Source organism: Portunus trituberculatus, chromosome 34 (genome assembly GCF_017591435.1).
Source record: "Portunus trituberculatus isolate SZX2019 chromosome 34, ASM1759143v1, whole genome shotgun sequence".
Classification (NCBI taxonomy): domain Eukaryota; kingdom Metazoa; phylum Arthropoda; class Malacostraca; order Decapoda; family Portunidae; genus Portunus; species Portunus trituberculatus.
In genome coordinates, this window is record NC_059288.1 from 7,986,817 (window position 1) to 7,999,316 (window position 12,500).

General features: G+C 40.0%; 1 protein-coding gene across 1 annotated transcript in view; it reads right to left on the bottom strand.

Annotated features, from left to right (window-relative positions):
- Positions 1–2,424: 2,424 nt before the first annotated feature.
- The window catches only part of LOC123512558 (putative uncharacterized protein DDB_G0290521), a 53,925-nt gene continuing 43,849 nt past the window's right edge, over positions 2,425–12,500 (bottom strand). Inside the window, 6 exon segments of the mRNA XM_045268985.1 lie at positions 2,425–2,614; positions 3,068–3,632; positions 4,200–4,322; positions 4,941–5,057; positions 5,720–5,916; positions 5,919–6,027. Of these exon segments, the coding sequence (XP_045124920.1) occupies positions 3,378–3,632; positions 4,200–4,322; positions 4,941–5,057; positions 5,720–5,916; positions 5,919–6,027 (801 nt within the window). The 3' untranslated portion in view covers positions 2,425–2,614; positions 3,068–3,377.

Consider the following 12,500-nt stretch of genomic DNA (forward strand, 5'->3'; position numbering starts at 1 on the left):
CTAAGTGTCTGACTGTCTGGCTGTGGGGCTGGCTAGGTGGCTGAGTGGCTGTGGCTGGCCTTGGCTATGGCACTCGGCACTCATCACACGGGCTACTCAGCTGACCATCCTTTCCCCAAGTTGGTCTACGTATGGTTGAATGAATATTAAAACTGTATGATGTATTTCTCACTGTTCACTTACTTATTCATTTATTACTATATCTTCATCATTTTTGCGAAGACTAGCCTGTCCCTGAGTGAAGATAAGACATTGGTAGTGTTTGTAGTGAGGCGAGGCAGTGAGCAGGCAGTGTGGTGAGTGAGGTGGAGTCTCATGTGTCGTGTCATGAGTGTGTCTGTGTATTGTGTGTCCGCGGAGTGTTGTGGCGGTGTGAAGCAGGAACATCAGTGCTCGAAACTACTGCAGAGGGAGGAGGAGGAGGAGGAGGAGGAGGAAAAGAAGGAGACAGCATAACAATAGGAGCCGAAGTAACAACATTGAGAGGATAAGGAGGAGGAGGAGAAGGAGAAGGAGGAAACAGAGCAGTGGGAGCCGAAGTGATAACATAAGCAAGAGAAGGAGGAGGAGGAGAAGGAGACAACATAACAGTGGGACATTGGGAACCGAAGGAAGAGGAGGAAGAGGAGGAGGAGGAGGAGGAGAAGAAGTCAATATACCAATGGCAGGTTTATCCCACGACCATAAGGCTGCTTAGGAAGACAGCAGGGCAAGACGGAGACACAAAAGGTAAGAGATTGACTATTTATGCCACTCACTTCCTCTTAAACCGCTAATAGTGGAGGAGGGAGGGATGGCGGGGGAAGGATGGGGGTGGCTGGGTGGAGGGTAAGAGGTGGGAGAGGTTGGGAGAGTAGAGTGAGCGAAGGGTGTTGGGATGGGGTTCATCTCTGCCACAAGGTAAACAAAGGTGAAGCAGCGTCCGTCAGTGAGTGTGTTGACATTTATTTGAGTTTTTTGTTTGTACTGTTATTGTGTAGCGTGTGGCGGGCAGTGGTTGTAAAGCAGTTTTTTTTTTTTTTTTAATGCAGGAGAGATAAATGGCCAAGGGCAACAAAATATGGACAAAAAAAGGCCCACTGAGATGCCAGTTCCTTAAGGACAAATGTCTTTACACCTCTTTTAAAGGAATAATGCTAAGGTGTGTGTGTGTGTGTGTGTGTTACAAGGAGTAAGAAACTGAAAACATTTAGCTAGTAGTAATAGTAAATTTAATCAATGGGATTATTAGTTGTAATGGTATAAACGCGTTTGTAGAGAGAGAGAGAGAGAGAGAGAGAGAGAGAGAGAGAGCATAACTATACATAAGTACTTAGTGTTGTTAACTGTTGCATATCGCAGTATTGAAAGAGGGACTAAACTAAATATTCTTATGTTCTGACGCCTATATAGAAAACAAAGCTTTTAAAGGGGAAACTAAAGTAAACATTGTCTCTTACCATTTTTATGATTTTTATTATTATTACTACTATTATTATTATTATCAGTAGTAATAGTTTTAGTAGTAGCAGAAGTAGTAGTAGTGGTAGCAGTAGTAGTAGTAGTAGTAGTAGTAGTAGTAGTAATAGTACGTAGTAGTAGTAGTCGTAGTAGTAGTAATAATAGTAGTAGTAGTACTAGTAGTAGTAGTAGTAGTAGTAGTAAGGATGAGAATGTAAAAATCAAAGACAAAATTGTAAAAAATATTTTTATTGGTAATATAGCGACTGGCATGTATATTGAAGATTGAATAATAGTAGTAGAAGTAGTAGTAGTAGTAGTAGTAGTAATAGTAGTAGTAGTAGTAGTAGTACCTTATCTTAACACAAAAATAATTATGTTCATAGGACTTACAGAGGAGATACAAATACTACATCATTGATATAGTTAATAATGAGAATGATGATAATGATAATAATAATAATAATAATAATAATAATAATACAAAAATGGAGATTAAACATTGCGTACACAAACACCGTCATCATCATCATCATCATCATCATCATCATCAGTGCTGGGAACAACACACGTTAGGGAAATAAAACATCACCACTATATACACCGGGAAAAGTGGAGGAAAGAGAGGGGGGTGTAAGGGAAAGAGGGGAAAGGGAAGGTAGGGAAGGGAGAGGGAGGAGAGGGGAGATACATATGATACATCTGAAAGAGGAAGAGAGGAGGAGGAAAGAAAAAAAGGAAAGAAAGGTAATAACGAAACAAAAAAGAGAACAACAACAATGATAATAACATGGAGTGTGTACGAGGTGACACACTGACACACACACACACACACACACACACACACACACACACACACACACACACACACACACACGAACAAAGCTCCTTAATACACACAGGAGAAAAGAAAAATCATAAAAAAATAACCATAATTGAGTCTCCAGGTAGAGGCGATAATTATTAAACAGGTGAGCATTGCCGCCCGGGGTCACCTGTGTACGCCCGCTGCCCGTCCGCCCGCGTCAGGCCTTACATCTACGATTGTCCAACACAGGGTGCCCGCCCCGTGCTGGATATCACTTGTGTAAAAAATAAAGGTTAATCTATCTCTAAGTCTATTACGAGGGTACGGGAACCTTAGCGTTAAGTAGTGGTAGTCACCGGAAGGGATCTGTAAAGGAAACAAAGGGGTATTAGTGTGTGTGTGTGTGTGTGTGTGTGTGTGTGAATGCGAAGTAGGGAGAAAGAGAGAGAGTGAGAGAGAGAGGAGGTGCGCAATAGATGTAATGTAGAAGGAAAGCAATGAAGTGAAAACAAATGTGAATTCTTGATGCATATATGAAAAAAAAGTAGAAATAATTGAATAAATGGAAGATCTTTATGTGAATCGAGAATTATTTTTTACTCTTCTATTTACTCATGAAAGTTTTGAGAATTTGTGATAGAGTCCTGAATAATAATAATAATAATAATAATAATAATAATAATAGTAACATGGCAGTATATAATAAACAATGATAAAAACGATAAAAGGCATCTCATTTTTTACTTTACATTGATAAGAAAGTCAATAATTTTTCACTTAAAACAATGTGAGAAAAACAAAACAAAATATATAACTTACTTTTATATATTGGTAGAAAGACGAGAACCATCCACGGAATAGTAGTAGTAGTAATAGTAGTAGTAGTAGTAGAGATGGTTCCAAGTAGCTATATACAAGTATTCAGGTAATTGTTGTAGTAGTAGTAGTAGTAGTAGTAGAAGTAGCAGAAGTAGTAATAGTAGTAGTAATAGTAAGGAAAAATGATCTTAAGAGTACTACAAGCAGAGAGGAGTGAAAGTAGCAACAGCAATAATATAGAAATAGTAGTAGTAGTAGTAGTAGTAATAGTAGCAGCAGTAGTCGTAGCAGTAGTCGTAGGAGTCATTATCTAGTATCCATATTTGCAGACAGTCGTATAGGTTGGTTCCTTCTTGGTATTTGTGACTGTGACGTAACCATGCTTCGTCTCCGTCACCGTCACGTACATGTACTGGTGCTTGGTGTTGTACTGCGTCTGCGTCACGTAATGCGGCTCATCCTCCGTCACCGTCACGTAATTCTGCTCCACCTTGGTTTCTGTGACGTAGTGTGGTTCTTGCACCGTCTTGTACACGTGCTGCGTCACCGTCACGTAGAAGGGGACCTGTGGCGTTGGGGGAGAGGGAGAAGGGGCGTTAGACAGGTGTGGTTGACAGGTGTGGTTGACAGGTGTGGTTGATTATGTGACGTGAGTGTTTTGTTTATCATCTAATGGTTATAACAATAATGATGGTAGTAGTGGTAGCAGTGGTGGTGGTAGTAGTAGTAGCAGTGGTGGTGGTAGTAGTAGTAGTAGTAGTAGTAGTAGTAGTAGTAGTAGTAGTAGTAGTAGTAGTAGGAATAATGATACTTCTACTACTACTACTACTACTACTATGAACAATGATAATAATAATAATAATAATAATAATAATAATAATAATAAGAAGAAGAAGAAGAAGAAGAAGAAAAAATAGTAATAATAAGAATGATAGTAGAAATAATGATCATAATAACAATAATAATAATAATAGTAATAATAATAATACTAATAATAATAATAATAATAATAATAACAATAATAATAATAATAACATTAATCAACCAACATGCAAAAATCGCTAAAATAATCAAATAAATCAAATACAATCACCACCACCACCACCAGCACCACCAGCAGTAGTCACGTTACCTGGACAGTGGAGGTGCAGTAGTGTGACTCGGTGTGGGTCTTGAGGTAGTAGTGAGTGCCCGGCATCATGTCCTGCACGGTGGTGATGTGAGCCTCGGTGACGGTCGCCTGGTTGTACGCCACCTGAGGGGAGGGACTGCGTGTTAGGAGGTGGTGGTGGTGGTGGTTGATGTGTTAGGGTGAGGGGTAAGAATGGTAGGAGGGCTTGTTGTTGTTGTTGTTGTTGGTGGTGGTGGTGGTGGTGGTTGTGGTGGTGTTTTTTGTTGTTGTTGCTGTTGTTGTTGTTGTTGCTATTGTTGTTGTTGTTGTTGTTGTTGTTGTTGTTGTTGTTGTTGCTATTGTTATTGTTGTTGTTGTTGTTGTTGTTGTTGTTGTTGTTGTTAACCGCATCAGTACTGGAACGCATTTTTTACCATGTGTTTAGTTACAACTAGACCATTTTATTGACATTAGGAAGGGTCTATGGAGGTCAGAAGATTAATGGCCAGATTCTACACTATTTTAACATCCCCACATAAATTTCTGAAGCTGTATAAACTCACCAAATACTAACCAGAATGAATATGGAAACACGTCATGGTAGCTACTAAAGGAGCTGAAATAGACATACAACTAACTTCTGGATAACTTCTAATAAGGCAATCCAGTGCGCATTTTCTTCTCCATATATTTGTTGTCGCCTCTCGCATTAAAGAAAAAAAAATAATAAAAAGCTCATTATCTGTTACTAAATCTTCATACCTTAGTTTCGTAGATGACTTGGTCCGGGAGAGGTTGCGTCACAAACTCGTATTGTACCACAGTTGTTGGGTAGTACAGCTTCTCAGTGACGTACTTGTAGAGTGTGGTGGGCACGTACTGTGGGATAGAACAGGAGGAGGTAGAACAGGAGGAGGAGAAGGAGGAGGAGGACGAGGAGGAGGAGGAGATGAAATATGGTAGTAGGTAAGAATGTAGCGTGTTGAGAGAGAGAGAGAGAGAGAGAGAGAGAGAGAGAGAGAGAGAGAGAGAGAGGGGGTTAAGTGAGATAAGAAGCACGAAGGGATGATAAAGTGAAAGGAAGTGCCATTAGAAAGAAATAGATAAAAGGAAACAAAGAAAGGAAGGGAAGGAGTAAGATAACATTAGTATTACATTGGGTATATACGTAAAAGTCTCTCTCTCTCTCTCTCTCTCTCTCTCTCTCTCTCTCTCTCTCTCTCTCTCTCTCTCATTAGTATTCAAGCTGGAATTCCCACTAACTGATTTCTTTCCAAGCTCTCTTCGCTCCCAGAGAGAGAGAGAGAGAGAGAGAGAGAGAGAGAGAGAGAGTATTACTTCCCTTCTATCTCACTGTTTCGCTCACAAAATAAATAAATCACTGAGCAGTGCACCATAAAAAAAAAAACAGTAAATAAATAAACAAATTCACAAATAGGTCGATAAATTACAAAATACAAACTATACTTCTCTTAATAACTACAAAAAATTAACTAGAAAACCCCAAGAAATTAAGAACCGTACCGAGAAAGAGACGGTACCTGATTCTGAGTCATCCAGGAAGTGTGATGTTCCTTGGCAGTCTTGGTGATGGTGGTGTAGACAGTCTTATCGTAGCATTTCTTGTGGCAGTAGCTTTTGGGCTTGGGTGGAGGGCCATAGGAGGGAGCTGGGGGAGGGCCGTAGGAAGGGGCTGGAGCAGGAGGGGGTCCGTAGCTAGGGGCAGGGGCAGGGGTGGTCCATAGCTCGAAGGAGGACCAGCAGCAGGGTAGTCCGGCTTAGCTTCAGCCTCGGCTTGCACAGAGGCTAAGAAGGAGAGGAGGAGCACTGCCGCCGCTACACGCAACATCTGCAAGGGAGGGAAGGGCGTTAGTGGTTTGTGTTGGGGTGTGGGTGTGTTGCGGGGTGGTGGTGGTGGTGGTGGTGGTGGTTACAATACTGTATTCTGAAACGCTTTGCTCTCTCACCCTCACTGTTTTCAAAGACTTCAGTGTAAGATATTCGTGTGTTTTTTGGTATTTTTCTTGTGTTTTTTTTCTTTTAGTTTCTTTTCCTATCTGTTTCTCAATTTATTTCCTCTTTTTTTATCTTTTTCTTATCCTTTCATCACTATTTTTCATTCCTTCTCCTCATTTCTCATTTCAGTTCGTATCTTCCACTTTTTACACACTGAACACAACACTTACTAATTATCTATCTATCTATCTATCTATCTATTCGTCTTTTCTCTTTCTTATCCTTTAATCACTATTTTTCTTTTCTCTTCTAGTATCTTCCACTTCTCTCATTTTTATACACTGAAAGCGACACCTACTACTTATCTATCTATCTGTCTATCTGTTCATGTCTTCTCTTTTTTCTATCCTTCATCACCATTTTCTTTCCTTCTCCTCATTTTATTTCGTATCTCTCACTTCTATCTCATCTTCATACACTAAACACGACATCTATTGACAAAACCACGAACTAACACACACACACACACACACACACACTCTCTCTCTCTCTCTCTCTCTTTCTCTTTCTCTATAAACCCCCAGTCTGCCTTATACTCTCGCTCTTTCTTCTCTTAATTCTTTTTTTGCCAATAACTCCTTCACTGTTGCATTTACACGTTCATTTATCTTCTCGTCTGTAACTCGATTATAGAAAACGAGATCAAGGCGCTGGAAACTTGAAACTGGAAACTGGAATGCATTTTTATTACCTTCCTTATCTAGTTCACCAAGATCAAGGTTTTGTTGTCGTGTGAGGGGAAAAAAACGTAATCTAACCTAACCTAATCTAACTATGAAGATATACGTAACATTGCAGAGGAGGTACTATAGACTTTAAAATTGATGAGAGGGTAGAGGGAGAGGGAGAGGGGAGAAGGGAAGAGGGGTGGGAATAGGGAAGATGGAACAGGGGAGAGGGAAGAGGGAAGAGGGAAAAGAGAAGAAGGGGAGAGGGAAGAGGGAAGGGGGAAGAGGGGAGAATGGAAGAGGGAAGAGGGGAATAAGTAAGAAGGGAGGAAGAAAGAGGAGGAGAGAGAAGAGAGAGAAAGGAAGGAGGAAGAGGGAAAAGAGGAGAACGAGAAGAAAAGAAGAAAGTAGGAAGAAGGAAGAGGGTAGAAAGGAAGAAAAGAAAGAGAAAAGAAAGAAGAGGGAAGAGGGAAAAGGGTAGAGAGAAGAAGGAAGAGGAAGGATGGAAGAAGGAAAAAAGGAAGAAGGAAGGAAAAAGGAAGAAGGAAGAGTGAAGAGGGGCGTTCATGCAAGCACCGTATTCCAGCTTGTCATCCTGAATACTAATTTGCGAGGAGAAAATGTGAAAAGTGGAGGGAAGGTTTGTAAAGACGAGCATGCTAAGTGAGGAAGAGATGTAGAAAGCTGCCTTCACACACACACACACACACACACACACACACACACACACACACACACACACACACACACACACACACACACACACACACACACACACACACACACACACACACACACACACACACACTCTCTCTCTCTCTCTCTCTCTCTCTCTCTCTCTCTCTCTCTCTCTCTCTCTCTCTTTGTTACATTTATCACTTTCATAGAACATTCTTACATAATTCTGTTAAAAATCGAGAGTGATGTAAGAGTGATGTTATTAATTTTTTTTCTCTCTCTCTCTCTCTCTCTCTCTCTCTCTCTCTCTCTCTCTCTCTCTCTCTCTCTCTCTCTCTCTATCTATCTATCTATCTATCTATCTATCTCTATCTATCTATCTATCTATCTATCTATCGCTGGTAAGAACAGTCAACAAGAGAGAGAGAGAGAGAGAGAGAGGTACTGAGTCACTACACTAAGTCCCTGTTCTGTTTATTTACCTTTCCGTCACTTTCATTTCTCTTATTACCGTGTCCGTGTCAGTACATTTCACCTGCTAATTAATCTTCGTAAGCTACCTGAGGCCTTCACTTTCCCTGGTGAGATAGTCCTCTTAACCCCTTCAGTACCAGGACACGTTTTCATATCTATTCTACTTACTTTTTTATTTTATACAGCTTCAGAAACTTTCGTGGGGGATTAGAATGGTGAAGACTGTGGCCATTAATCTTCTGACCTCCATAGACTCTTCCTAATGTCAATAAAATGGTCTAATCACACCCAAACTCGAGGTAAAAATGTGTCTCAGTACTGAAGGGGTTAATTTTGAGTTTTTGTGGGCTTTTCACGGGAATTTCTGGGCTAAAGAGGATACTTTTTGTGGTACCTCCTATCTCAAAGCCCACCCGATAGGAAACCGTTCGCCCGAGTGAGGAAGCCCAACCTACACTCGGACCGTGGACAGGATTCGAACCCGTGCGCTTGGAGACCCCTCGGACCACAAAGCACGCATGGTTCCACTGTACCACGGCGGACTCAATGGTAGCAATGTTGATATTCTGCGTCTCGCTATCATCTCACTTTCATTTCTTCTTTTTTCTCTTTCTTTTTCTTTCGTCCTGTTATCACTTCAGACTTTTTGAGGTAGCAATGTTGATCTTCTGCCTCTCAGTGTCATCTCACTTTCATTTCTCATCATGTTTACTCGTTTACCAACCCCGTAAGTGCTTCATCTCATTAGCGCTTTGTTTATACACTTTCCTTTTCATTCCTCTTCCTGCTCCTCCTCCTTTTATTGCTTCTCTTCCTACACTCTCCTTTTTCTCCTCCTACTCCTACTCTTCCACTCTCCTTTTATGTTTTCTCTTCCTTTGATTCCTTTTAATTCCTCCTCCTCCTCCACTCTTCCTTTTCCTTCCTCTTCCTCACTCTCCACTTTATCCCCTTTTGTACATTTTTTGCCTTTCTTTCTATCCATATTTGTTACTTCCCTTCATTCTTCTTTTTCTTTATTCCCCTCATTTCCTTTACTTCTCTCTTGTCTCTACTTTTCGTTCTCCACCTCTTCCTCCTTCTTATGTCTTTATCAATTTATCTATTTATTGTTTTTGCCTATTTCTGATTTAAATGCTTTGTTTAATTGTGCTTATTAAATTGTCATGTCTTTTAGTTTCCTTTTAAGATTTTTTTCTCTTTTTTCTTCGTAATCATTTTCTTATCGCTAATGTGGTCAAGTATACTCTCTTCTATACTCTACGCAAATATCTTCAGCTGAGGTCATTAGTTTACCAGTTTTATTGAATTTTTCGCCCTTACGCATAAATTCTACTTGTTATGTCAGCGTTTCCCATCATTAACATACATTTTCCACGCTCTCCCTCTGAGTTACGAGCAAATTCCTCCGCTGTAGTCATCAATTTACCGTTTTTTATTGACGTTTTCCACCTATCAATTTCATTTTAGTGTAGTTTCTCCCTCCTTAAAGCCACCGAACGAAAAAGAAAGTGGGAAATCGCTGCTGCCGGACATTAAACGCTCTCCAGTCAGGACCAAAACTGAAACGAGGAGAAAGCAGGAGGCAGAACCAGTCACGAGTAGGAAGGAGGTCCATCTTTGCTCCCCACGCAGACCACATGAGGAGAGTCTAGACGCCAGCAGGTGACCCGAAGAAAGGCCGTGGACGTTAAAAGGGAGAGAGAAAAAAAAGATGAAAAATGACCCAGTGCCCATAATATTTTTTTTCTAGAGAGAGAGAGAGAGAGAGAAAGGAGGGATGGAGGTCGAGAAAAAAAGAAATGTATGTGCACGGTTTCGCTCTAACTTTCCGAGGGAGGAGGGAGAGAAAGGAACGTATAAGATGAAGGTAGAGAAAGAGAGGGAGGGGAAAAAATGAAGGGAGAGGAAGAGAGGGAGGGGAAAAAATGAAGGTAGAGAAAGAGAGGGAGAGAAAAAATTATAGAGAAAGAAAGGGAGGAAAAAATGAAGAAGATAAAAAAAAGATAGAGAAAGAGAGGGAGAGAAAAAAAATGAAGGGAGAGAAAGAAAGGAAGAGGAAAATGAAGATAGAGAAAGAGAGGAAGAAATAAAAATACATTTGTAAATCCAATTGGAGAGAGAGAGAGAGAGAGAGAGAGAGAGAGAGAGAGAGAGAGAGAGAGAGAGAGAGAGAGAGAGAGAGAAGTGGATAAAAGTACACAGAAGCAAGAAAACAAAGATAAAAACAAGAGTAACATTAACAGGAACTCCCTCCAACAACTTTTTATTCACCTGCTGTATAGAAATCTACCTTCAAATTGACTCTATCGATTCGTACCTGAAGAAAATAACTCGTTGCGTCACTACACTCAATAGGGGAGGCCATAAAACATACCCTTCTCTCATTACCTCGATCCCCTTTAAGTGATTTGAATCCTCCAGCTAACAAGATCGGATCCCCCCTGCTGCGATGTAAGGAGAATCAAGGCTCGTATTCTCAAACATTTCTGTGCTTCACCTCCACTATTTCAAAAGGCTCTATTTAAATTTACACAAGTTTTTAGGGTGTTTTTACGGTTTTAGAGGCAGAGTGACAAGATTTCTACATTACTAACTGGAGAAACACTCTTAAAAACCCCGCTAGTCATCTCAGTGGCCCTTGAAAATAGTCGTGGTGAGAAGGAAGAACGATTTTTAATATTTTTTTACGGTTTTAGAGGCAGAGTGACAAGATTTCTACATTACTAACTGGAGAAACACTCTTAAAAACCCCGTTAGTCATCTCAGTGGCCATTGAAAATAGTCGTAGTGAGAGCGCAAATGGTGTCTGCATACGGGCCCAGATCCCTTGTAGCTTAGCAGTGGTCACCGTTCATTAGGTCTCTGTAGTTTCTCCTTCAAGGTAATGAGGGAAAGTTTGGTGGTGAGGAAAAGTATCAGCTGCAGAAGATACGAGAGAAAATTATACAAGATCTGGAAAGTAAGAGAAGGATGGAAAGTTATGTTTAAGCTAGAAAGGAAAATGGAAAGCTAGAGAGAGAGAGAGAGAGAGAGAGAGAGAGAGAGAGAGAGAGAGAGAGAGGGGGGGGGGGGAGTAGGAATTAATAGCTGTTTATATACAAGAGGATAAAAGTGGAGGAATTAAATTTTGGACAGGAAAGTGGTAAATGAGAAGATAAGATACGGAAGAACAAGAACAAGAACAAGAACAAGAAACACAACTGAGAATATAAAAAAAGGAAAAAAACAACAACAACAACAACACAAACAACAATGAAAACAGACACAAAACACCAAAATACAACAACAACAAATCAAAACCCGATAGAAAAAAACTAAAATAAAGAAAAAACTAAAGAAAAATCATCACTAGTAACAATAATAACAGAAACATAAACAAAACCCTCAAAATATAAATAACAAAGCCCCGTTGGAAAGACGTAAAGTACCATTGCTGCTGCTGACGATAGTGGTTTGGAATGTAAACAAAGCGTGACGTCACCACTCTGTTTCTCACACGTGTTTGTGTTGTCTCGCTCACTTCACAGGTGATAAGAACGAGTTAATCTGGTATTACAGGTGAGGTCTACAGGTGTGTGTGTGTGTGTGTGTGTGTGTGTGGGTGTGTTAGTGAGATGATCGGCTAATGAGTTTATTCATTAATTTGAATGTATTGAAGCATTTTATTATTATTATTATTATTATTATTATTATTATTATTATTATTATTATTTTATTACTGTGAAGAGTTTTTTTATTTAATTTTCTTGCTACAGAGGAAGTTGTCTGATAAATTTACTCACTCACTCACTCGTTCTCTCACTTACTCGCTCGCTCACTCACACACACACACACACACACACACACACACACACACACACACACACACACACACACACACACACACACACACACACACTCAATGCCTGGCTGCCTTTTACTGCACATTTTAGAAAACCAGAATCATATTAGTGTTTTTGTATTAAATTTGCAGAGTACAACTAGTTCCCGTGTGTGTGGTAACTTGCTAGTTCCATTATGCAAAACTCTATCATCTAACACGCCTCGGCAGCTTTATAGAAGGGTTCGTGCTGTTCGTGCTAGTAAGAAGAGTAATATTGCCAAGAATCCTGAGTCAGCATTATATTTCTCACGTAAATTAAGATCTGGTGTCTAAAAAGTGGTATTATGGTATTATTCACACGCGCGTCTTATTAACTGGTGTTCCTCCATGTTATTTATTTATTTATTTATTTTGTTTATTCAATGGTTTATTTTCTATTTCTAGTTTGTTTTTCTATAGTTTTCGTTTTTTTTATTTTCTTATTTAAGTTTTGTGTCTTTTTTTATTTTTTTCATCTCTGTGTCTGTTTCTCTGTCTCTCTGTTTCTCTGTATCTCTGTTTCTCTGTTTCTCAATCTCTCTGTCTCTCTGTCCCTGTGCCTCTCTCTCTCTCTCTCTCTCTCTCTCTCTCTCTCTCTCTCTCTCTCTCTCTCTCTCTCTC